The sequence below is a fragment of the Hemiscyllium ocellatum genome, chromosome 6 (genome assembly GCF_020745735.1).
Source record: "Hemiscyllium ocellatum isolate sHemOce1 chromosome 6, sHemOce1.pat.X.cur, whole genome shotgun sequence".
Taxonomy (NCBI): domain Eukaryota; kingdom Metazoa; phylum Chordata; class Chondrichthyes; order Orectolobiformes; family Hemiscylliidae; genus Hemiscyllium; species Hemiscyllium ocellatum.
The window spans coordinates 122,677,052-122,704,168 of record NC_083406.1 but is presented as its reverse complement, the minus strand read 5'-3'; the positions used below and the strand labels follow the sequence as shown (position 1 = coordinate 122,704,168).

Below are 27,117 nucleotides of genomic sequence, written 5' to 3'. Positions count from 1 at the left end.
TTTATAGTAAGGTGCTTCCTAGATAAACCCTCAAGTCCCAGTTGAAGGTAAGTGTGGCTCATATTCAATTTAGAAAATATGTGACCCTCACTGCAGCTTTTCTTACAAGTGGCATAGAATATCTGTTCTAAGTGGGAACATAATCCCCACATAGACACATTGAGTTGTCAGGTTTTACAACTGGGACTACTGGCATGACCCATTCAGCAAATTTGACTGGGTGAATTAAGTCCTGTTCTTCTAGAAGTTCTAATTCTACTTCTACTTTCACATATAGGGCACAGGGCAATACTTCAAGATTATGCCTTGAAGTATTGAGGTCAGGCCTCTGGATTTACATAGATCTTGGCTCTGGTGCCTTTTAATTTTCTCAAGGCCCTCTTCAAATGCTTCAGGATACTTGCTAATCACTTCATATAGATCGATAGGACCCATTTTAAAACTTTGCCAATCCAGGCAGATTTTTTGTAGCCAGTCCCTGCTGAAAGAAACTGGGACTTATCCCTTCCACTACTATCAAGGGGAGTCGGACTACCTGCTGCCCCGTGTACGTAACTAAGGTTACAATGATCCCAATATTCAGTTACAATTGAATTCAATTACAAGGTGGTGTTGGAGGAGGGCTCCTGACCTGGAGCACATCTGCAGCACCCACATTTTTCTTTTCTTGTGTTTTTTTTCCCCTCTATATCTTTACTTGCCTTTTGTCCAGAGTTCAATCATCATTGGCGGCACGAGAGCCAGTGTGGACCTCGAGCAAGCCAGGCATGGACTTCAAATGAGCTTGCTCTTACTTTTCCAGAGGCGAACACTGGACCTGGCATCAGAATTAGTGACTGCTACATCAGCGGGGGGTGAAGTTGGCGAGCTAGGCCCAGCAGTGAAATATAGCGCCTGAGGATCAGCATCTTTGTCATTGGTGGGATCTAGCACTGGGGGTGGCAAAGCAGTGGTGAAAAGGCATCACAGCGACATCAAGGTGAGCCTAGCAACGAGAAATTAACAATGACCTGGGTTGGTCTGGTGCAGGTGGTGGTGAGATGGTAGCGGAGGACTGTCAACCCAGTGGCAAAACATGGCAGCTGAGGATCAGCCACTTTGACATTGGTTAGGCCTTGTGTAGACAGCAACGGAGGGATGGTGGTGTAGGTAATGTTAATGGCGATAGCTGGCTCAGGATAATGGACTCTCTTGAAGCTATATCTTTCTTTTCCTTAATTCAAAATGACACCGAATCATGGTGACAAATGAAAGCTTTTCACTGTAGTTTATTGTATCCTTAAAATACACGTGACAATAAAATCATACATAATATGTAAGGGCTTGGTGTCTTGCCTCGGAGTCTTGCAAGCTTAAAGGCAAGATGCCCATTGGAGTTCCTAAAGGTTTGTTCCCCAACAATAAATGCAGCCATCCCTGTGGCTACTTCATGTCAAGGGGGTCGCCATTTACAAAGGAGAATAAAGAACAAAAGAGAAATGCAGCATTGGATCAGGCCCTTTGGCCCTCCAAGCCTGTATTGATCATCATGCCTGAACTAAACTAAAAAACAAACCTGCCCTTATTCATTTTGTATCCCTCTACTCCCTCCCTGATCATGTAGTCATCCAGATGCCTCTTAAATGTCACCAAAGTGCCTGTCTGTACCACCTATTCTGGCAGTGCATTCCAGGCTCCTACCACTCTCTGCATGAAAAACATCCCTCGCAATCTCCCTTGAACATTCCCCCTCTCACATTGAACTTGTGCCCCCCTTGTAATTGAAACTTCAACCCTGAGAAAAAGCCTCAGACTATCCACCCTGTTGATGCCTTGTAATTCTGTAAACCTCTATGAGGTCTCCTCTCAGCTGCTGTCTTTCCAGTAAAAAGCAATCCTAGTCTTTTTAACCTTTCCTCATAGCTAATAACCTTGATCAGGCAACATCCTTGAGAGCCTTCTCTGCACTCTCTCCAAAGCTTCCACGTGTTCCTGGTAGTGTGGCGACCAAAACTGCGCACAGTACTCCAAATGTTGCCTAACAAAGGTTTTATATAGCTGCAACATGGCTCACCAACTCTTGTACTCCATGCCCAGCTGATGAAGGCAAGCATGCCATTTGCCCACTTAATCACCTTGGCCACCTGCTTTCCCAGTTTGAGGGAACTGTGGACCTGCATGCCCAGATCTGTCTATATGTTAACGTCCTTAAGGGTTGTACCTTTTACATTATAATTCACACCTAAATTTGATCCTCCATAATGCATCATCTTGCATTTGTCTGGATTAAACTCATTTGCCATTTCTGTGGCCAAGTCTCCAGTCTATCTATATCTGTTGTATCCTTTCACAATCGACAGCATTATCAGCAACTCTACAATCTTTGTATCATTGGCAAACTTACTAATCAGACCACCCATATTTTGCTCCAGATCATTTATATACTCTACAAACAACAGAGAACCTAAGACCCATCTCTGTGAAATGCCATATTACCAGTCTCCATTCTGAAAAACACCCTTCTACCGCTTGGTCATCTTTTGTGACCAAGCCAGGTTTGTATCTAGCTAGCCCACCTTGAATTCCATGTGATTTTAGTTTTTGTACCAATCTGTTATGTGGAACTTTATCAAATGCCTTACTAAAGTCTAAATAAAACAACATCCACAGCCCCCTCATCAATTATCTTTGTCACCCCTTCAAAAATTCAATCAGGTTGATGAGACATGACCTTCCCCACACGCATGCTGCCTGTCAGTAACTAGTCCATTTTCTTCCAAATGTGCATATATCTTGTCCCTCAGTATCTTCTCCAAGAGTTTTACCTGGAGTTTTATCTTAATTGCAGCCACTTTGGGAGCAGTCATGTGATTTAACCGTATCAATTCCTCATCATCGGACTGATTTATTTGCAGTTTTATCTTGCAGTGACTTCGGCCTGGACGGTGTGCATTTTGGTAGCTTTGTCTCAGCAGACCCTGTGATGATAAGTGCAGTATAGACATTCTTATTCTTCACTGTATTGTGGAGAAACTTCCTGTCCAGTTTGTCAGGTGCCAAATGCTCATCAATCCAGATACTTCCTCACCTTTCTAAAGTTATAACGTCAACATGAGCAGCAATGAAGATTCTCATGTTGTTCCTGCTTCATCTGCACCACACGAAATTTATAGGCTTACCGGTTACTGTGTCCCTTGCTGCTCCAAGTGAAATATTCTGAAAAGACTCTGCCTGAATCTGCACCACATTGAATTTATAGGCTTACTTGTAAATTACCGAGCTGCTTTTGCTCCAACCTTAGTGCTCTGTAATCATTAACTACTCCTCACATAACAAGCCCTTCATTCTTTCTCTGTGTCTCACACCTGCACACACAACATGGATGCTGGGGAAAAATAAGCACTACCGCAGTTAGGCAGTAGTGTGGGGGTAAAAAGAGGGGGAAAAAAACAGGAGTGTCTGTTTGATCACGGAAAAAAAAACAAGCCCTTCATCCCTGGGATGATTCTTGTAAACTACCTCTGCACCCCAAACAATCTAAACCAACCCCCTCCCCTCCCCCCCCCCCCCCCCAATCCTCCAAACAAAAACCTGTCAGCATATCCCTCCATACGGGGCTCAAAACTGCTTACAGAAATGCAGACTGACTGGAGCCTTATACAACCTCATAAGAGTACATCCCTGCTCTTGTATTCCAGCCCTCTTGAAATGAACGCTAACATTACATTTGCATTTGTAACATCTGCATGTTAACCTTAAAATAATCCTGAACTTGGACTCCAAATTCCCTTAGTGCTTCAGATTTCCAAAGCCTTTCTGGATTTAGAAAATAGTCTACACTCTATTCTTCCTACCAAAGTGCATAACCTCACAGTTTCCCACATGTATTCCATCTGCCACTTCTTTGCCCACTTTCTTAGCCTGTCCAAGTCCTTCTCATGCAGCCCTGTTTTACCATGCACTTCCAAGCATCTTGCAATCTCCTCCTTTAATAATGGACTCTCAAATCTTAACAACAATCAAGATCAGCCTAACCAGCCTATAATTTCCTGTCTTCTGCCTCCATCACTTATTAAACAGGGGTTGCATTGCCCTTTGATGTGAAGAGCACTGCTTGTCACTGGCCACTTGGGTGTATCTTTTCTTCCCGGTGCTGGAAACTGAATAAAGATTTGTACACCTGTTGTCTTTCACTGTGTCTCACACCTGCACACTCAACATGGGTGCTGGGGAAAAAATAGGCACTACTGCAGTTAAGCGGTAGTGTGGAGGATAATAAAAAAAAATTTAAAAAGAAAGAAAAAAAATTAAACAGGGGTCTTATGTTAGCCATTTTCTAGTCCTCTGGGACATTCCCTGACTCCAATAATTCCTGTAAGATCACCACCAGTGCTTCTACGACCTCCTCAGATATCTCCTTCAGAACTCTGGGGTGCAGTCCATCTGGTCTGGGTGATTTATCCACCTTCAGACCTTTCAGCTTCCTAAGCACCTTCTCCTTAGTGATAGCCATTATACTTACCTCTGCCCCCGATTGTCTTGAAGTTCTAGCATGCTACTCGTGTCTTTCACCATGAAGACTAATGCAGAGTGCCTATTCAGTTTCTCTGCCATTTTATTTTGTTCCCTGTTACTACTTCTCCAGCCTTATTTTTCCAGTGGTCCAATGTCCATTCTTGCCTCTTTCTGACATTTTAGATATCCAAAAAAATCTCTTGCAATCTACTTCTATGTTACTGGCTAGCTAACCCTCATATTTCATCATCTCTCCCCTTATTACTTTTTTTAGTTATCCTCTGTTACCTTTTAAAGATTTCCTAATCCTCTGGCTTACCATTAATCTTCACCACATTGGTTGCTTGTTTTTTCCAATGCCAGTTGACATACTGGATATATGGTTCAGCCAGTTCAGGAATCAGGTTTCCTCCAAAAACAAACAGAAACCAAAAGCAACAATAACACACTGACTGTGGCCCAGCCAGTACACAGTCAGCCCCCTAAACTGAGGAGACTCTAAATCTCCTGGTTATAATTATTTCTTTTTTTCTAAATCTCCAGATTATTTTATTTTTACTTTTTTTTTACTTTTCTTTTTTATTTTCCCTTACACTACTGCTCTGCCGAACAGCGGTAGTACTTATATTTTCCCCAGCACCCATGTTGTGTGTGAGTAGGTGAGAGACAATAGGTGTACAAATCTTTATTCAAGTTCCACCACCAGGAAGAAAGGAAATACCAGAGTTGCCAGTGACGAGCAATGCCCTTCTCATCTAAGGGCAATTGCTGCGTGATCAAAAAAGTGAAATGAAGTGAAGGGGAGGATAGGGATTTAATCAAAATAGAGTTGGAGGGGAAATAAAGCACTCCACTCACTGCGGTGCCCACTTCTCTCTGAACAGCTCAACGGTGTTGTATAAGACTCTGGTGCGGCCGCATCTGGAATATTGTGTGCAGTTTTGGTCGCCAAACTATAGGAAGGATGTGGAGGCACTGGAACGGGTGCAGAGGAGGTTTACCAGGATGTTGCCTGGTATGGTAGGAAGATCGTATGAGGAAAGGCTGAGGCACTTGGGACTGTTTTTCATTGGAGAAAAGAAGATTTGGGGTGACTTGGTAGAGGTGTACAAGATGATTAGGGGTTTAGATAGGGTTGACCATGAGAACCTTTTTCCATGTATGGAGTCAGATATTACGAGGAGGCATAGCTTTAAATTAAGGGGTGGTAGGTATAGGACAGATGTTAGGGGTAGATTCTTTACTCAGCGAGTCGTGAGTTCATGGAATGCCCTGCCAGTAACAGTGGTGGACTCTCCCTCTTTATGGGCATTTAAACGGGCATTGGATAGGCATATGGAGGAAAGTGGGCTAGTGTAGGTTAGGTGAGCTTGGATTGGCGCAACGTCGAGGGCCGAAGGGCCTGTACTGTACTGGGCTAGATTTATTTTCTATGCTCCTTCAGGGACACCCGGGCTCGAACGTAACCACAGAAAAGGGGCAGGCAATCGGCCATTACAACCCCCTCCATGGCCCGCTGTCTGGACCTGTTTATGACCAGTTGGCCAGGCCCAGGAGCAGACCACATTGGATGCTTTTTGTTTAGCTTTCATGCTGTCCCTGACTTAACTAGTCAGCTATGGTTTCCTCATTCACCCCCCCCTCCCCCAGTAGGTTTCTTCTTCCTTGGGATGAATTTCTGCTGTGCATCCAGAAGCTTCTGCCGTCTTTACTCCACTGTCATCCCTTCTTGGCTCTGGCTCCAGATCTAGTTCTGTCAGCAGCTTCCTTTGGGTCACAGTATCATTAATTCTTTTTCCCAAACATTTTCCAAAATGCTGACCCATATTCCATGTTTTGCCAAATACCACAGTCTTGTCAAGAATTCAGTAACTGGTCCCGCAGGAAGTCTATTTGCCATGTTAAACCTGTAACACTTCGTTGAAACAGATGTTTTGGGTCATAGTGAACAACTACTATATCTATCAGTTCATCAAAGTATTTTGACTCGAGGGCTGTCAAGTAGGTTAAACTGTTTATGATGGCTGAAAGTTGTGGCTCCACAGCAGTCAGGACGTTTTGTCAGTGATCCCCTTCTATTTGTCTGAAAAAAAATCTCATTCAGCACACTGGGACCAATCTTCCACATCCGCATCATACGGTTCCAGTTTCCCAAATAGTGACAGCTTCGATATTTCCCCCATCACTGTCTTATCAAGTTCATTGAAAGTCAAGGCTGTTCCATCTGCTTTATATATTTTCTATTCATCTGCTCAGAGATGGTATGACCCTCCTCTGGAGTAGGTGAGATTTGAACCAAGGAGAAAGTGAGGACTGCAGATGCTGGAGATCAGAGTCAGGAGTGTGTTGCTAGAAAAGCAACACAGGTCAGGCAGCACCCAAGGAGTAGGAGAGTCATACTTTGATTCCTCGGATGCTGCCTGACCTGCGGGACTTAAACCAGGCCTTCTGGTTCAGAGGTAGGGGCAGTACCACTGTACCACAAGACTCCTAGGTCTCCTTTATTGATTGTTTCCTAATCAACTTGTTCAGAGATATTATGACACATCTCTGGAGTGGGTGGAGCTTGTCTTGCATTTGATTGACTTGATGCTATGATGTCATGCTGGCCAGAGTCAGTGTTAAGGACACTCACAGCAATTTCCTTCTGACCACATACCTCTGATAGTTATCTCTGCTGGTTTCAATAGGACGTAACCAGAGATTTTGATGTTGGTCTCTGGGAAATAGTCACATGGCATCAGACTTTACATACAACATCAGGGTATTGTCTGTGCAAAAGTTCTTCCAATTTTGGCAAAAATACCCAAATGTTTGCAAGAATGATCTCACTGGGTTTGCTGTCATTGCTTCTGGTATCTAGGTTGATGATGTGTGATCCTCCCAGTTTCATTCCTCCCTTTAGATTTTGTAGGGGTGACATGACTCAGTGGTTTGCTTGGCTATTTCAGAGGGCAACCACATAGTTGCAGCTCTGGAGTCATATGTCAGTCAGATTGGGTAAGGATGCAGATTTCCTTTCCAAAGACATTAGTGAAGTTGTTTTATAACAATCAGCAATGGTTATGTGGTCACTGCTAGCTTTTGATTACAGATATTTTTAAAAATTAACTGAAAACAAATTTCACAGGTGGATTTAAACCTATGTCTCCAGCATGTTAGCCTGGAGTTCTGGACTATCACTACATTATCACTATGCAGCAGATGTGACTCCAGGACGGAGTGTTGTCTCCCGAGGACCTGAGTCAACACTGTCATTAAATGGCTGCAGGGCATCCTGAATTGTGAGGGTTAACAGTCAGAAATCATGGTTCACACTGGCATAGGTAGTGTTACAACTGAAGGAGAACAAGCCCAAATCAAATCAGACTTGCTAACACTGGACTCAAAAAACGGTGAAATTAAAGCATTTGATGGACCCTCAAAGTTGTCCAGTTGTTCTTCTAAGACTTTAAGAATAACAGATATCAGATACCAAGTTTATGACTTGAACAACAATTTGCAATTTATTATTAACCTTGTCACTTTAAAACAGCAAACCTATACAACAGGTAATCTAATTAATGTAAATAGGACAGAGATCAATAGACTTCTGGATATTGAAGGTATCAAGACATATAGGGATAATGCAAGAAAATGGTGTTGAAGTGATCATGATCGGGTTACATAAAGGAGCAGGCTCAATGAGCCAACTGACTTGCCCATCCTGATTCCGATATTCCCATAAAACAGGAAAACAACTGCCTGTAATACCACCTCTCCTGCCAGATCTAGGTTACTGGCACCTGTGTGGAACTAGCATGCATGTCTTAGGGTGAATGGTCAGTTTCTCCATTTTAAATACTGTGTAACAACAAAAGCACATCTTAAGTGTTAAAGACACAAGTTACAAATTTTCCAAAGGTGATTTTAAATCACTATGAAACTACATATTTACTTAGCAAATGCAAATCTCATGACTCAAGTGATAGACTCCTTATTTGCTGAGCTACATGGAAAATGAGCAGGAGTAGGTCATTTGGTCTATCAAGCACATTCCGTCATTCAGCATGCTCATAGTTGATCTTCTATCTCAATGCCAGACTCCAGATCTCTCCTTTACCTCTTGACATCTTTAGTCTCTAGAAATATATTTATTTCTTTCTCAAATACATTCAGTAATTTTGCCTGCTCTGCTTTCCAGGGTAAAATATTCCACGAGTTCATCACCTTCTGAGCGAAAAGTTTCTCCTGTCTCAATCCAAAAGGTCTTATTCAAAATGCTTAGACTGTGAACTTTGTTCCAGACCCCTTGACCAGAGGAAATATCATCCCTGTCTGGCCCTGTCAGAATTTTATTCATTTCAATAAGAACCCCTCATTCTTCTAAAATCCAGTGAATACAAGCCAAGTTAACCTACCCTGTGGCCATGCGACACAACAGTCATCCTACTAATCAGTCTTGAGAGTATTCAAGATCAAAATTATTATTTTGTAAAGAGGACACTCCTTTTATAATTTGCAATTATAAAATTATAATGATTGTGTCTTTGTTTGTGACACTGAGCCACAGAAGGGGAAATTGGGGGAACCATAGAAGGTGGCTCAGTGGTTAGCACTGCTGCCTCACAGCAGCAGGGACCTGGATTTAATTCCTGCCTTGGCTGACTGTGGAGTTTGCACATTCTCCCTGTGTCTGTGTGGGTTTCCTCTGGGTGCTCTGGTTTCCTTCCACAGTCCAATGATGTTCGGGTCAGGTGAATTGGCCATGTTAAATTGCCCATAGTGTTAGGTGCACTAGTCAGGGGTAAATTTGGTGACTGGAATTGGTCTGGGTGGTTTAATCTTTGGAGAGTCGGTGTGGACTTGTTGGGCTGAAGGGCCTATTTCCATACTGTAGGGAATCTAGATTCAATGAACAAACACTTGTTAAAATATGTTGTTTTTGTTGAAAGTTGACAAACGATTCAACAACAGAAACCAATTCCATTCCAATCAAGCCTGTTACTGCAAAATGCTGTCTTCAGATTTCATTTTTGATGAGGTTGAATTATTTGGGACCAATTAGCCTCCCCTGATTCAACAGTTAGCTCTCAAGTTGTCATTGCTAGTATTGAACTTGAGTATTGCTCAAATGCATACTTTGTCAAAGCTTTTTGTTTGCCCTCATCAGGACAATTCACAAGAAATACCAATGTAAGAGGGAGCAATATTTTATAAATAATGAGAGGAAAATGCTAATTTGTTGGCAAGTGGACTCAGATAAAGGCATTGCCCTAAGAAATGAAACAATGAGCATTGACATTCCTGGTGGAAACATTTAAACAAAACTTAGAAGTTAGCTGTCAGTCATTATTAACTGATGCATTCTCTAAAGCAATGCTGTAAAAACAATACTATTGATTGAGGACTTAAACGGGAAAATAACTTTTGAAAACAAGGATTACTGAAGGATTGCTGCACTTCTTAAAAGCAAGTATCCTGACACTCATTGTAAGTGTTGTTTGCATTGTGTTAAAGCAATGGATGAATGGTTTCCAAGCCAAGGGTTGTATTGTAATATAGCTTGGCTGGCAACAAGCAGCTGATTGGTCTCCAGATTAGTGACCAGTTGTAAAAGGCCTCTGCCTGCCAACAGCTATATGATTGGCTCCCAGGAACTGGACAGCTTGAGGATGTGAATGTTTAGGAGGAGCTGTTAGATCCGCACAATGGCAGGCACTGTTTATTTTTTCTGCAATAACATTTACATTAAGACTGAAGAAAGTCAGGTTATTTGTTTCCCTCAGCAGTTGTTGTAAGCTGTGGCTCTTAACCGGTCAGCCAGAGACATGTGTGTAGCAGCTACTTGTAACTCCTGCAAGTAAGTGAAACAAGCAAGAGAAGGATGGTCGTGAATCAAGGTTCTGATCAGCAAACCCCGTGGATAGGGACCACTGGACTGCCTTCCCAATGTTTCCCTTCATCTACAATCATGTTTTTTCTTTGAATCTCTCAGTCTGTGTATGTAGAGGGGGAGTTTAAAAGGGAGTTAAAGGTTCAACCAGTAGAGTCATGTGCTGACAGTTCATAATTGTTGATCTTTAGCTAGAGTCTATTTATTTGTGGTAAGTAGTAATTCTGGTTAAGTACAGCAAGTATATAAGTCCATGCTAACTGTCAACCTAAGTCTAAAAGCTGGGGTATTTGCATACTTTTGCAAACCTTTAACTTTTGTGATGTTTCTGAGAATAGTGGAACTTGGTTTCAAGCATGCTACCCTAGAGAGGTAAAACAATACCTCTACCAATCAGCGTCCACTGTCCATGAGTGTAAGTTGAATAACTTTGACAAAACTTCTTCCTCCAGCAATACTGAAATTAGCTCCCACTTGTGGACAGTTGGCCATTGGACATAACAGCAGATGGGTGTGTGGACATGCTGTGTTCCAAGAATTGTAAAGTGGTCACCACATAGAAAAGGGCCCTCCAGCCAATTGAGCAGACGGAGGTAGATACTGCAGATGCTGGAGATTAGAGTCAAGATTAGAGTGTGGTGCTGGAAATGCACAGCAGGTCAGGCAGCATCCGAGGAGCAGGAAAATCGACGTTTTGAGCAAAAGCCTGCTGAAATATTGATTTTCCTGCTCCTTGGATGCTGCCTGACCGGCTGTGTGTTTCCAATACCACTCTCATCTTGACATTCAGCCAATTGAGCCCATACTGACTCTATATGAGAGCAATATAGTTTGTCCCATTAACTGAAAGATGTGTAATTAATACTACATGATTGAGTAAGTTGTCAGGGTTGAACCGATTTTCCCTATTACTTAAACTTAAATTAAGTTGCCTGTTTTCCTGCTCCTTAATTGGTACTGTAACCTTTATTCCCACAGGTCCATTAAAACAAAAGAGTTCGATTCCATCTTGTACGGTCCAGTTGTGGATTATTCGTTCAGAAATCTGGAAACTTTATCTGGTGATGTGTCATAATCTATAAATCTTCATAGAAATTTCACACTTGCAATAACTCCTTAATTTTGCTCATTAGAATAATATGGGATTCAGTGGGATCATGGTACAAAGATGCCTAACTAAGGTTTGTAATACAAATGTGTAAATGCATTGTCTGCTCAGCAAAATCGTGAACTGTAGGCACATCGAGGCTCAAGCAGGCAACCAAGACCTGCCTCCAAAGCAGGGACAATTAGTGCTTAATATTCCAGGTTTAGGGTGTACAGGAAAGAAAGGAAAAGAAAAAAGAGCAAGAGGGGCTACAGTTTTAGGAAAATAATAATGATGTGAAAAGAGGAATTGAGAGGTTAAGATGTGAGGTGTCAGTGGTGTAGTGGTAGTTCACTAGATGAGAAGTCCAGCACTCCAGGCTAATATTCTGGGTTTAAATCACTTCATGGCAAAAATCTGGAATGAAAACATGGCTTAATGGTGGCCACATAACCACTATCAATTGTAAAAACTCATCTAGTTTAGTTATGTTGTTTAGGAATGCATCAATGGATACCACTTTTGGATGCCTGCCCCACCAGTGCGAGAGAGGGTACATAATGCAAAGGAGACTCATTCATTCGGATTTGGAAATATCATTCCTTCAGTGTCACTAGAATTCCCTCCCCGATGGCATATTGTGGGTATGTGTCACACCAAATATAACCCAGCACTACTGTCTTCCCTATGGCAACTAAGGCAAGGCAATAAATGCTGGAATTTGTGAAGGGGTGGTGAAAACATGACTATCTGGAGAAAAGCAGTGGAAGTTAGATGTTTTTAGATCAGGAGATCAAAGACCCAATCTCTGCCTGTCTGAGCCTAGAGAAAGAGAATCAAAGTGAAGGTGTGAAGACTTGGAGAAAGTGAGCAGTATAGAACCTGCGGTCAGTGGTGGCAAAAGCTGGAAATATGAAAATTAAGCAAAGAATCAGTTCTGGTTTGAGTAATTTGTTGCCGAATGTTATGTGAAAACTGAACAGGAAGAATTTACAAGATTGAGAGACTGGCCTTCCTAATATAGTGCAGAAACTCGGGCAACGTCAAGAAGAGAGGAACAACGAAATCGATTTGTGAAGGAATGAAGTAAGACAAGATCAGAAACAAGTATGTCAAGGTGGCAACTGGGTTTAGTGAAAGTTATGTGAGCATCTGTTGTGAACATCTGGAACAAACATGGTGAGATAAGTGTTGGAGATGGGACTGCCATAAAGAAGATGAGAAAGACCTAACACTAACTAGAAACCTGTGATATCAAGGGATATAGAGTCACAGAGATGTACAGCATGGACACAGATCCTTTGGTCCAACTCATCCATGCTGATCAGATATCCTAACCTAATCTAGTTCCATTTGCCAGCCCTTGGCCCATATTCCTCTAAACGCTTCCTATTCAAATACCCATTTAGATGCCTTTTAAATGCTGTATTTGTACCAGCCTCTACCACTTCCTCTGGCAGCTCATTCCTTACACGCACCACCCTCTGCATGAAAAAGGTACCTCTTAGGTCCGTTTTATATTTTTCCCTATTCACCCTAAACTTCTGGACTCCCCCCACCCCAGGGAAAAGTCCTTGTCTATTTATCCTATCCATACCCCTCATGATTTTATAAACCTCCAGCGATATTGTGAGAGAAATGGATGGCTGACAGGAAGAGATGGAGAAGGGCAACCCAAAGTAAAATGAGACAAACTAAAAGAAGAAGTATTTCCCTTTTAAATGACCCTCATGCATTAAAACAATGGTAAAGAACGTGCATATCAGGAGGATAGGTATGCAGTACATGGGGGCTGGCAGCCACTTGGTACTATGAGGTTTATCAGAGAAATGATAACAGAATTGGGGGGCTACCTAAGCACAAAAAAAAGGCAGGAGCTGACAATAGGGCACTACTCTCACAGTTTTCATCCAGTGGAATGAGGAACAACACCTTCAAAAGAAGGACGGTTCCCTGAGCATCAAGTGGACAGAGGAGAAGAATAAGGGTAGTAAGGAGTTTGAGATAATAAATTCACGGCATAGGTACTATTGCCAAAGAAGTGGCTAATTGAAGTCACCAAAAACTTGTAGTACTGTAGGCTCTTAACTGTCTAAGGTGATGGTCAGAGATCCATTGCCTCATTACCAAAGGCTTACTAATCATGGTCACAGTTCCTTGCAAGGGCCAGTTGTAGATCTTGGCAACTCAAACAGCTAGCACCACTCAGTTCACTGATGTGCTTTTTCTAAGAGCCATGCAGATATTGTTATGCAGGCTCAGAGAGCAGTGAATTCTCCCCAGTCCCCAGATCCTTAGTTGCAGAACATCATTAATAGTAACATGGGTACAGTCAAAACAGTCGATGTGATCCATCAAAGGGAGGCATTCCACTCCCTCCACATCCAACTGCTTCCAACCACAATGAAAGCTTTCTCCAAGTATGCATTTCATTTCCTGGCAGCTATTGACTCCTTCATCATTCACCAGTGCAGGCTACCTCAGCAATTCACTTTAACTTACAGACTCCATAGGGGATCCTAGTGGATAAGTGATGCTTTGGAGAGATGGCTACTCTCGTCTCTACAAGAAACATAGAAAGTAGGAATTGGCCATATGGCCTTTTGAGCCTGCTCTGCTATTCAAAGTGATCATGGCTAATCATCCAACTCAGGATCCTGTTCCCACTTTCTCACATTCCCTTTGATTTCTTTAGTCCTAAGAATTACATCTATCTTCTTGAAAACATTCAATGTTTCGGTCTCACCGCATTCTGTGTTTGGGAATTCCACAGGCTCCCCACTCTCTGGGTGATGACGTTTCTCCTTGTCTCAGTCCTAAATGGCCTGCCCTGTACCTTTAGACTGTGACCCCTGGTTCTGGACTCGCTGTTCATCAGGAATATTTACCTTCAGTATTGCTGTTAGAATTTTATGGGTTTCGATGAGATCATTCCTCACTCTTCTAAACTCCAATGAATATAGTCCTAACTGATCCAGTCACTTTATATTTGTCAGTCCTGCCATCCTAGGAATCGGCCTGAAAAAGGAAGTGGCATGGTAGCAATTATCCTGGATGTGGAGATTTCCATGGGCCATCTCTGGAGGCTTCTGCACTAGCATTATTACAGGGGTAGCCTCCATCACTGCACAAATGCTCCCAATGTCTCCTATCAATATCATTGATTGGTCACAGCTGTAAAGTACACAACGCTAAATACTGTCACTCTCCACATTGGGGTTGGCCACACTCAGTGAAGGAGCATGCACTTGAAGCCTTGAGCCATGGTGCTCTCCATTCTGCACCCATGACTGTATGTTGCCTTGGGCCTCCAAGATATGAGAGCTGGTTTAGAAAGGAGGCTTAATGTGCCCAGCATCAGTGGTGCTATATCTGACCTACATCCTCTGAGGGGGACGGCTCTTGGCTGACTTTGTTTTTGGCATCACCTCCTGCTCACTAGGGATCTGTTCATCACCCAGGTATGAGGACCCACTAAAGTGATTGTATCTTTACTGTTGCAAGGTGGGACAGAGCTGGTTTAAGCGATGCTTGGCCTGTTTATAAGTGCTGCCATATCATATGTGAAATGCAATACAGCTCTTGTTGTACAGGAGTCTGAAAGGGTTAATATTAAGCAGTCTCATAGCATCCACCCACTATGATGCTGAGATGCAGACAGATCAGTTTAGGATTTCAGAGAAATGAGATCTGACATTTGAACCTCCTCAAACTCTAACAGTGGTGATCATATCAATATAAATGGTAACTAATTGCTAACTTGCAATAAACTAGATCTTATCAACCACAAAGAATAGGTAGACAGTTAGTCAAACTCTGCCATTAGGTCGAACAGGCCTTGGAGTTTCCCATGCTTAGAGAATGGTGACAGAAACCTTCATCATGAGCAGCAGTTTGTATATTGTAGTGAACTGATGTGCCCATACAAGATCTCTGATGTAGACTGAGGGGTCAGGAAATGGGCTGTGCACACATATTTCTCATGTTTAAGAGCAACATGCATCCTGAGGTTGGTCAGCTGGAGGGGAGGTACCTAGAAAACTGTCCTCTGCAATTATTATTACAATCTCATTGTCGAAGTGTCAAAGTGAGACAGGTTGTTGAATCCCTTTCAGTTTCTGGACATAACGCTTCATCTGCTACCTGTGTCTGTAATCTCCATCCATGTCTGCTTAGTTTGGGTAGGTGACCACCTGCTGTTAGCCTCTGGGAACAGGACCTCTCAACTCTTCCTCATGTTTAAAGTACCTCCCAATTTGCATCTGTGAATCAAGGAGCTGTCCTGGCCTGAATTCCAGGCCTCTGCATCTGCAGAGGCATTTTTCCAATCTGAAGGGAAAGCAAAGAATGGCAAACATAGTAATTGATGCCAAGGTGTATTTAAATCAGCCTACACATTCTGATATGCCATTGTGAATGTGGGGTTTTGCCTTCAGTGGGGTATTTGTATCTGACATGGCAATACTTCTGGAGCTCCCATAAGAACTAGACATGAGCAACATACCACAGAAAGAATTAACATTTATTATGGTACATCAGCATCTGGAATAATACTGAGTAAGCTGTTTGACAAATGGTAATGTGCTTCACCATTGTGTCATGCTTCAAGTGGCCTCAATGAAGATGGAGACTGAGACTTTATGTCCTGAGTCACATGATATGATACAGTGATGGTATTGTTATGAAGTTGAAAGCATGTACTGTACCTTTAAGAGAGACAGGATGCTATTCTGAACTGAAAACTTACAAGCACCTATGTATATGACTAGTTGGCAGACCCAGAGTGTACTGGAAAATTGAAGTCATGATTTGGAGATGCCGGTGTTGGACTGGAGTGTACAAAGTTAAAAATCACACAACACCAGGTTATAGTCCAACAGGTTTAATTGGAAGCACTAGCTTTCGGAGCGCTGCTCCTTCATCAGGTGGTTGTGGAGGACACAATTGTAAGGCACAGAATTTATAGCAAAAATTTACAGTGTGATGTAACTGAAATTATTCATTGAAAAATAGCTTGATTGTCGGTCGAGTCTTTCATCTGTTCGAATACCATGATAGTTTCACTTCTTTCATGTGTAAATCACAAAGCTTTTTTTTTAAAAGTTGCACTCTATAACATATTGTCAACATATTGTCTAGCTAACATATTGTCTAGCTAACATCAATTGTTACAGCTAACCAATCAGTTTAAATTATGCCCCAGGATACTAAAACCCAATCGCGTTTGAATTTATTGTTTTGCCAACATCGAACCAATCCGATGCTGGGGTATAAAAATGCAGACATTTTGAAAATTGGAGAGAGAGCAACTGCCATCAAGACAGAAAAACATGGAGAGCTAATATCTTGCTCTCCAAGAAATTAGGAAGCATTCTCTATCAAAGGTATCTTTTCGTATGAAACATACTCGCAGTAAAAAGAAAGAAGATGACCCAGGGAGATCCTTAGCCGCCAGAGGGAAGACAGAAAAAGACAGCAGCTGTGCTGTTTTGAAATTAAGTTGATATAATTTAATTGTCTTATTAGAACAGCATATTGTTATAGAGTTAGGGGCAGATAGTAAGCAGTTCAGAAAAAGGGGGCTTAGAGTTATGAATAGTTGTTGTTTAATGTTCACTTTTAGAGTTAAAAAATAAATTAATGTTATTTTCTTTAAATAATGGAATTTGAGAGTTCTCTGTCACTCATATCTTAACAGATTACAAGGCAAACTTTTCTTGGTGTTCAGGTTTTCTGTAACAGAGGGTTCACCTCAGTGTTGTAATAATATTATGATCTTGTCTTTTAAAATGTATACTGCATGCTAGTAGTGAAACATCCATCCAACCACACCACCCCAGAAAACAAATCAACCATCTCTGTGCCAATGAAGGATGATCCCCTGTGAAATTATGGCCAATGACTGTATCTAACCACACAAAAATAGGTTCTGGATGTAGCAGTCTTCTGTTCCAAACCCAAGAGCAAATTCCTACCTGTTAATTCTGCCTCTCCTTCTCCATAGATGCTGCCTGACTTGATGAGCATTTGCAATATTTTCAGTTTTTGTTTCAAATTTCCAACATCTCATTATTTGCAATTTTCTCTCTTAGAATATTAGCCATAAAGAGGAGTGGTGGGATGGATTAGAAACACATCTGTTGTTGGGGATACGGAAAGTGGAGAAGATATGATTGTAACCCTAAAGCTACAGTAAACAAAGTTGCTGGGAATCTGAATGGGATAAAAATAAAGGAGGATAGGATGATTTAATTTGGACACATCACCACATTTAGATGGCACAAATCCCAGGTTACTGAGGGTAGCAAGGGTAGAATTCCCTCCCTAAACCTTTCCACTCCTCTCTTTGTGTTCCCCTTTAAGATGTTGCTTAAATCCTCTTTAATCAAGCATTTGTTCAGCTGTCCTCATACCTCCTTGTATGGCTCACTGTCACGTCTTGTTGCATAATGTCTCAGTAAAACACCTTGAGACACTATTGCTTCGAAGGTGCTGGATAAATTCAATTAGTGTAGTTCAAGAATAATATGGGGACCTAAGGAAAGAGTGGGGCAGCAGGGTTAGTTTGGGAACAGTACAGTGAAGGGCCAACACAAATCTTTATTATGTCAACCTATGCTACAAAACAAGTTTGGATTTGATAATTAGCTCAGTGACTGTGTTTTATTGTAGAATGAGCTTCCAGGGCAGTTTAGTCTCCTTTCTCACTCTTTCTCTCCATCATACAGACTGTGTCAAACTGACCCCACGGACTGGCTTCAGACCGAATGAGTACACAGAGAATAAGAAGCTGAAGAGCTGCTCCTTGCGTCTGAGCCACAACCGTCTGTGTGACCTCAGTGGGCTGCAGCAGGTGGTTGATGCCTTGCTTGTGGAACCAGAACGTTTATTTTGGATTGACCTCTCCTTCAACAGCTTTCCCAATATTGACCCTGTAGGTAATTGCTAGGGTTTCTTTAGTTGCATTGAAATCAAACAAATTTTCCTCCACTGGCCACCTTCAATAGCCATTGAGACAAGCTTCATACATACACAGATTATTTCTTCTTTATTTCATCATAGCCAGAAAATCACTTGTAATGGTTTTTCTTCCTGCTTCCGGACCATTAGCAAATGGCCTGCTCCTACTGTCCTATTATCAGCATCAGTATAACCGCCATAACATTCTCGATCTTCACCACTGTCTCATCAATGTTGCTGAAACTTTTATGCTTTTGTCACTTCCAGACTTGACATCCAATTCTGTCTGGCATTCATTTGGTATGTACTCAAACTTGAGGTCATCCAAAACTCTGCTGTTTTTGTCATTTTGTCCCAAATTCTGTTCACTTATTACCCCTTCTGTCCATTGTGCTATACTGGCTCTCTTGGTCCAGTAGTATATCAGATTTTAAAATTCTCATCCATGTTTTCAAAGCCCAATGGCCTCACTTATCCCTATCTGACAACCTCCACCAGACCCATCTACTGTCTCTTTCTCTGCAAACTGTTTTTTGTAAATTTGTTCATATGGGCATTGCTTCTGAGCCTGAATTTATTGCCCATTCATATTACCTTGAGAAGGTGGGCAGTGAGCTGCTGTCTTGAACTACTGCAGTCTATTTGGTGTACTCAGTGCCATTGGAGAGGTAGTGACCTCGATTTCGACCTAGTGACCATGAAGGAATGGTGACATACTTCTAATTCAGGACGGTGACTGGGTTTGGAAGGGAACTTGCAGGTAGTGATTTTATTAGTGCATTCATTTGTGACCATATCTTCAGCTGACTGAGCACCAAGCTCTGAAAACCCCTCTCTCAATCTTCTTTCTCCTTCACAGCTTCTTAAAATGAACTCAGCTTTTAGTCATCTGATCTTCTGTAGGCAATGTGATTCAGTGTCCAGTGTAATTTATAAGGTGGTCAGGTTGTTTTATTACACTGAAGAGTCTTTCAGAATATAAGCCACCAATGTAACCTTTTCCACCCCAACAACTTTCCCATACCTCTGTATTGCTCCAATTCTACCCTCTTTTGCATCCCCAATTTTAATCACTTCACCGTTCATGTTATATACTTGTGAAGTACCTCGGGATGTGAAAAACACATCAATTAATAGAGGACTCAAGTTTTGAAGTAGAGTCACTGAATCCAAAACACTGACTCTGCTTTCTCTCCACAGGTGCTGCCAGACCTGCTGAAGTTTCCCAGGAATTTCTAGTTTTGTTTGATTTTCAGCACTTGCAATGCTTTGCATTTTGTTTAATATCAATCCAAAAACAGGAATACCTGACTGGTGCATTGGATTGAATATTGTGTCTAAATGGTCTTTACTGCACTAATGTACTAATTTACATCCTAAAACCCTGCTATAGAAATCTAGTTTGATATTTTGCTATTTTCAGATTGGCTTGGTTGTAAGAGTAAGTAGCACCTCAAATAATGCAATGCTCCCATCCTGTAGAATCATACAACATTAGAGACCATTCAGCCCAGCCAACCCATGCTGGCTCTTTACAACAGCTCTCCAGTTATTCCCACATTCCTGCTCACTCTCGCCCAAAAAAATCTGCAAAACTTACATGTTTTTAAATCCAATTCCCTTTTGAAAGCTACCAGTAAACCTGCTTCCACCACCCTTTTCAGGCTGTGTTCCTGATCACAGTTCACAGTCTTTAAAAATAAATACCCTCCTTCCCTGTAGTGAAGGTGTCTTCCTAATTGCCGTGAAGTGATTTCCGCTGTGTTTGAACATTACCTTCTAACCCCTGTTTTGTGAGATTGTTGTATTCAGAGTGCACCGTGAACCTGACCAACAGCTGTAGAGGATCTTCTGATGTTGAAAGATCATTTGAATGTTTGCTTGAGCCGAACTCCAAACCAGAGCCTTCTGGCTGTGGGTGTCCAGGAGGGGGAATAAGGAGGATGGCATTAGTCTTACATGAAATATATTTGACAGTCTTAGTCCATGCATCAAGCAGCAGATATAAAAACACTAAGGGTTATTTCCAGACCTCTGGTATAAATGCTGACTGTCTTTGTCCTGTAGAGTAGCATTATCACTAATAAATGTAGGAATAAATGAATAAGTTACATTTGAATATAAAATGACACCAATGTCATTTTGTTTTGGGAATTTTACAAATGGTCATCTTTCACCCACCTTATCTCTCAACAGGTCCTCATCCAGTGCACCAAACTGCAAATTCTCAATCTACACGGTAACCAAATCAGTGAGCTGTATGAGGTGGATAAGTTGGCCTCATTGCCTCACCTACGGAGCCTGACACTACATGGCAACCCTCTAGAACTGGTCAAAGGATACAGGTACCCAGCTGGGAACGTGTGCCTCTTCCATTTCAGTGAATTTTAGGGTGATCCAAGACCAAGTACATTCCCTTCCAACAGGCTCTGTCTATTCAGTGGGTAACTCTCCTACTGCCTTACCTATCTTACCAAAGTGACAAAACATTGTGGGAGGGTGGGCTATTAACAAGCTGTTTGACTCTGTCCTGAACAGAGATGTCTCACAGAGGGTCATGAACCAGCAGAATGTTTTTTGCAGAGGACTGTAGAGCCTGAGCCATTAGTATATTCAAGGCTGAGATAGACAGATTTTAATCAGTAAGAGAATCAGGGTTATGTGGAAAGACAGAACAGTGGAGCTGAATATTTATCAGATTAGCCATGATCTCACTGCTTGCCTCAGTGGATTGAATGGCATATTTCTGCCCCCAAATCCAATTGGGAGCAGGAGCAAACCGTACCAATTGTCCTGATGGTTGCTGGTGTGGAGACAGGAACACTCTCAGGCTGAGTCTAAGGCAGACAAGCTCCCTTCCTATGGGACGGGAGTTCTGATGAAAGTCTGACAACTTTCCGTCATGTTATCCAGTGACCAAACTCCACACTGACTGAGTTTGTTTTGCACTTTGTCCCAATAGCATTTAAAATCTCACTCTTTCTGGTTGCTGGAGAGATAAACACCCCCATTCTGCACACCAGGTTTGGTTCAGGCAGTGCAAAAATCATTCTTGCATCAGCAGAGCACGTGCTTTCATCCAAAAATAAAGAACTTAAATTTATTTAGGACCTTTCACTTCCTGAGGATGTCCCCAAACACTTTAGAACCAATGAAACAATATTTTTAAAAGATGTTGTCACTGTTGAAATGGAAGAAACACAGCAATCAATTTGGGCCCTGATAGGTAACATGCTAAATAATGAGGTAATCTATTAGAGGCATTGTGAAAAAGTAGTAGGATAACTCCACTACTCTTCTGCAAATGGTGCCAAGAGAGACCAGCCAACAGCTCCATATAATTGGCCATGCCATGAGCACACAGATCATAAATCATTCTCTGTTTCCTCAGACTCACATTTAGTCATCAACAGATTGAAAAAACTTCCCTTGGAATACTAGAATCACACAGCAGAAGGTGACACTGTGCCAGGGACCAAGATTGATTCCACCCTTGGACGATTGTGTAGGGTTTGCACGTTCTTCTCATGACTGTTTGCATTTCCTCCCACAGTACAAAGACTGTAGATTAGGAGGATTGACTACGCTAAATTGCCCACACTGTCCAGGGATGTGCAGGCCAGGTGGATTAGCCATGGAAAAATGCAGGGTTACAGGGGGGTAAGGTAGTGGGTGGGTCTGGGTGGGATGCTATTCGGAGGGTCAGTGTGGATTCAATGGTCAGAATGACCAGCTTCCATACTCTCTTGATGCTAGGAGGCTATTAAGTCCCTTGTGCTTATGCAGTCTCTTTAAATGAGCTATCTAGTTTTATCCATTCTTCCCATTCATGCCTCATAGCCTTGCAAATATTCTCTCTTCAGATATTTAGCCAATTCCTCCTTAAAAATTACCATTAAATCTGCCCTTTCAGGAAGGATGTTCAAGAGTATAACAATATACTGGGACTGTTCTCCCTTGGAGAGAACATGTCTAAGAGATTTGTTTAAAGTTATCAAAGTAATGAGTGATCTGGAAAAATAAAGGGAGAGATTATCCATTATACAGTACTTATTTCCATTTTCTCAACCCTTCTCGTCAACCGTTTGTTAATGGAATTCTGGACTTTATTAATAGAGGAGTAGAGTACAAAAAAAACAAGGATGTTAGGCTGGCTGCATAAATCATTAATTCAGCCTCAGGTGACGTATTGCATCCAATTGTGGGAATACCTCCACCTACAAGCTCCCCTCCAAGTGACTCACCATTCTAACTTGGAAATATACTATCATTCCATCGGTGTCACTGGTACAAAATCCTGTAGCTTCCTTCCCAATGACATCTTGGGGTTAACCTAACAGAAAATGGACTGTAGGAATTCAAGATGGCAGCTCATCAACTGGGCACAGATGACATAGGTCATTCTGCTCTAACACGTGTTTTGTTAACGTGATTGACGAATTAGGAACACCTAAAGCGCAATCTTTTAAAATGCGAGATGGCTGTAACATGATTACATTGCCAACACTTGAAGCACTGTTTCTAAAGCGTGATTTTTCTATAATAGGGAGTTGCACAAGAACGCAAATATCGCATTATAGAAGAACCAACTGTAAATGATGCCCCACATTTCACAAAAGAACAAAGATAGACATGGGGAAAAGTTCAATTATTTTTTTCTTCTTTGAGACCTAGGCATTGCTGGCCAACTCAGCATTTATTTTCTATCCTGAATTGAGCTCTGTAATAAGGGTGCTCTTTAAATGCAATTGATGGTGAAAGGGGAGTGAGATTGATGGGATAGCTGCAGGTTGAATGTTTTCCTCAACTGTAAAGATCAATGAAACTCCACCTGCAGGAGATTAACACTCTGCCTCTTTCTCTCTTTTCCCCATTCCCTCCCCAAAGGAGTTATGTGGTGGGGATTGTCCCACAGTTGAAGTCACTAGACTACAGCACAATCACCAAACAGGACCGTTCTACTGCCACTATCCTGAAGTCATTCACCAAACGCAAGCATGTTGCTAGAAGAAAGTACGACGACTGATTCCCAGGTGCTGTCTCACTGGATTTCTCCTGGTACCTGATCAGTCTGTAATCCTGGCTAGATCAAAGCCACAGAAAGAGAACTCTTTCTGCAACTTTCTCTAATTGATATCAAAAAAAAAACTTTGTTGAGCACTTATTATTCTTAATAAGATTACTCAATGTCTCTTCCCCTTCTGGCTGTGCTTGTGTGTGTATGGAAGGATGGTGGGAGGGAGCAAAGAGAGAGAGGGGTTATAAAGGACGATTACACTCGAATGTAGATCAAATCTCTTGCCCCCTCCCACCCTGCATTGGACTCCTCCACAGGAAAAGCCATTATCAGCTGCAAACTATAGCTCGAGCACTGCAGCCTTGCTGATGGAAATGCCACAGGAGCTATCTCACCGACATCAATCAGGAAATGGAGACAGTGGGAGATAGCGGGCACATAGCAGAAATGTCCGTGTGTTGAGATGGGGATGAAGGGTGTAGGCATGAAACACCATCAAACGTTGGAAGGAAAACAACACCTGGTCTTGAGCTGGTCCCTTCCATGTGCAAAGTTTCTTGAATCAAGACTTCCAATTCCATAACCTTCTCCCATTTCTTCTCAGTAACATGTCTCTTCGGAGTTGTAAGAGTTGGATTTAAAAACCCAAGGTTAATTGTAGGCTGAAGGTTGCCCTATCAACCATATTAGCAATTACAGGTAGTGCAGGGAATCATAGGCAGTATGGTGAGCTGGTTAACAGAGACCATGTAAGATGCAGAAGCAGTAATAGACTGTTTGGCCCATCTACCCCACCTTTCAGTAAAATCTTGGCTGAACTTATCCCTCAACTTCACTTTCCTGCCTTTTTCACAACTTTTATTCCATTCCCACTGTCTTAACATACTTAAAATGACGCAGCCTCAAGAGCCCTCTGGGGTAAAGGAATTCCATAAATTCACTACCATATGAAGAAAGACCCCTTCATTTCTTTTAAAAGGGTGACCCCTTAATCTCTCCAATGTTGTCAGAAGGACCGCCAAGTAAATCAGCACTGACTACCAAAGCCTGACACTACTTTGCTATTCTGTGCAACAAGGAACTGTCAGTCATCAAAACAGTTTCCCTTTCTGATGTAATTACTTAACATGATTTGACTTCACTTCTCTCAGAGGGTTGAGAATCTGTGGAACTCACTGCCCGAGTGCAGTGGAGGCAGAAATCAACCTTTTGATAAAAATCAGAAGGGATAAAAGGTTCTGGGAATCAGACAGGAAAGTGGAGTTGAGACCAGCATATGAAAAGCCTTGACCATTTTAAATGGCAGAGCTACTCAAAGGATTGAATTGCCTTCTCACACTCCAAATTCCTATGACCCTGACTCTCCATTTAATTTAAAATCTCCAATCACTTCATTCACAAGTCCCTCGTTGCTCTTCTCAGGCTGTACAGACAAGTTGGCTTTTTCATTTAACTGATTAACACACATTTTATATTGGGAAATCAATTCTGTGACTATGTCAAAATCTTATCCAGAACCTCAATGAGTGTAATAAAATTATTCCTAATTAAAAAATCAAAACATTAAAGATATTTAGCAGATCTGTTAATGGTAGAGAGAAAGTTTTTTTTAAATATAAAATGGTCTAACATCTTACCTGAAATGCAGTACAACATGGTATGATGAGAAAATAGGCAAAAGGGAGGACTGCAGATGCTGAAGATTAAAGCGGTGCTGGAAAAGCACAGCAGGTCAAGCAGCATCTGAGGAACAGGAAAATAGATGTTTCGGGCAGGAGCCCTTCATCAGGAATCCTGATAAAGGGCTCCTGCCCGAAATGTCAATTTTACCACGATAAGCAATTGTCAATTTTGGTAGGAAGAAGAAAAATGCATATTATCTAAATGGAGAGAGTTGCAGTGTTACCTAATGCTCAAAGTCACAAGAGGTCAGTGTTCAGGAACTGCAAGCGATTAGGAAAGCGCATAGAATGTTATGATTTGTTGCAAAGGGAATTGAATACAAAGTTAGGGAGGTAATGTTTCACTGATCCAGGACACTGGTGAGACCACATCTAGAGTGCCTTGTACAGAATTAGCCTCCTTATTCATCGGAAGCAGTTCAATGGGAGTTTACTTGACTAATACTCAAATGGGCGGGTTGTCTTACATGGAAAGCTCAGATAACCTCAGCTTGTATCAGCAAGTGACTAGAAGTGAAAGAGGAAACATGATTCAAGCACAGAAGATCCTGAGGGGTCTTGACAAAGTGTCTACAGGAAATGTAGAACTAGAGGTCACTATTTAAAATACTTTGGAAGTACTGTAATTCTAAAAACATAGAAACATGGAACAAGAGTCCTTTGAGCCTGTCCATTCAAGGTGGTCATGGCTGTCCTGATTTTAACCTCAACTACATTCCTGATCATCTTTTATCCCCTTGGCATTCACTTCCATGGCTGGAAGGATCAACTAATTTCTTGTTCCACAGACGCTGTTAGACCTGTAGAGTTCCTCCAACGTTATCTCTATTTCAGGAAAGCCCTTAGCCAGAGACAGTGATGAGAATGTGAAACTCACCATAACGATGCATTAAAAACCAAACAAGACAAACGTGAAAAACATGAATAAGGTGATATGGTAATAGGGTGAGGGATAGTGTTTAGAACATGAACATGAACATCTACATGGGCAATAAAGGTGAACAGCTTGCTTTGCTGAACATTCATATCAAATTCCCCAGCTCCCTGGCAATTCTGCTATTTAAAAAAAAACCATTTTGTTCTCACTTCCTTTAATTTATTTTAAGTCCAGGTGCAGGAAACACATTTAATCAACCCTCCAGATCAATTGGATTTTTAAGTGACTTCCATTTATATAGCATTTTTCATGGCATCTGGACAGTGAAACACTTCACAGCCAATGAAGTACTTTTGAAGTTTAATTAGTTGTGTTGTAAATTAGGCAGTCTATGCACAGTATCCTCTCACAAATAGCAAAGAGTGATAATAACCAAGTAATCCGTTTTTGTGATGTTGATCCGGGACCAAGGGAAAATGCCACTAATTCTACCTCAAAACACTCATGGGTTTCATTTTTACATCCATCTGAACAGGTAGTAGGGCTGTTTGTCATCTCATCGGAGAAATGGCACATGCAAACAATACAGCATTCTGTCTGTACTACAGCTATATTGTCAGTTTAGACTTTGTGCTTAAATCCTGGATCGAGACTTTAATTTGGAAGCTTGTTATTCATAGTTGAAATGCAGCTAACTGAAACGCTCTACAAAAATGAACTTTCTGAAGTTCCAGAAAAGCATCTGCTGTTAAGCAGACTAATCCAAGAAAAGCTTAAATCAGGAGCAAGTCTGGGAAGAGAACTAAAAATAATTCACCTGTTTAAAAGACCCAAGCATGAAGGAAAAGATCCATTTATTTCTTGTCTAATTCAAGACAATGGGGAGAGAATTGCCTGAATTCTCATCTCAGAAAAAAATGGGAAAGCACATTTTCTCCACAAACCAGTAGGCACTCAAGAGTGGTGCTGGAAAAGCACAGTAGTTCAGGCAGCATCTGAGGAGCAGTAAAATCGACATTTCAGGCAAAAGCCCTTCATCAGGAATACAGGCAGAGTGCCTGAAGGGTGGAGAGATAAATGAGGGTGGATATTTCTCCACCCTTCAGGCACTCTGTCTGTATTCCT

The 27,117-nt window shown here is 41.7% G+C and overlaps 1 protein-coding gene across 1 annotated transcript in view; it reads left to right on the top strand.

Moving 5' to 3' along the window:
* lrrc51 (leucine rich repeat containing 51) overlaps window positions 1-24,956 on the top strand; it is a 30,999-nt gene extending 6,043 nt beyond the window's left edge. Inside the window, exons 2-5 of the mRNA XM_060826918.1 lie at window positions 11,348-11,430; window positions 18,185-18,390; window positions 20,613-20,761; window positions 23,304-24,956. Coding sequence (XP_060682901.1) covers window positions 11,348-11,430; window positions 18,185-18,390; window positions 20,613-20,761; window positions 23,304-23,442 — 577 coding nt within the window. The 3' untranslated portion in view covers window positions 23,443-24,956. The remainder of the gene's footprint in view (window positions 1-11,347; window positions 11,431-18,184; window positions 18,391-20,612; window positions 20,762-23,303) is intronic.
* Window positions 24,957-27,117: the final 2,161 nt, after the last annotated feature.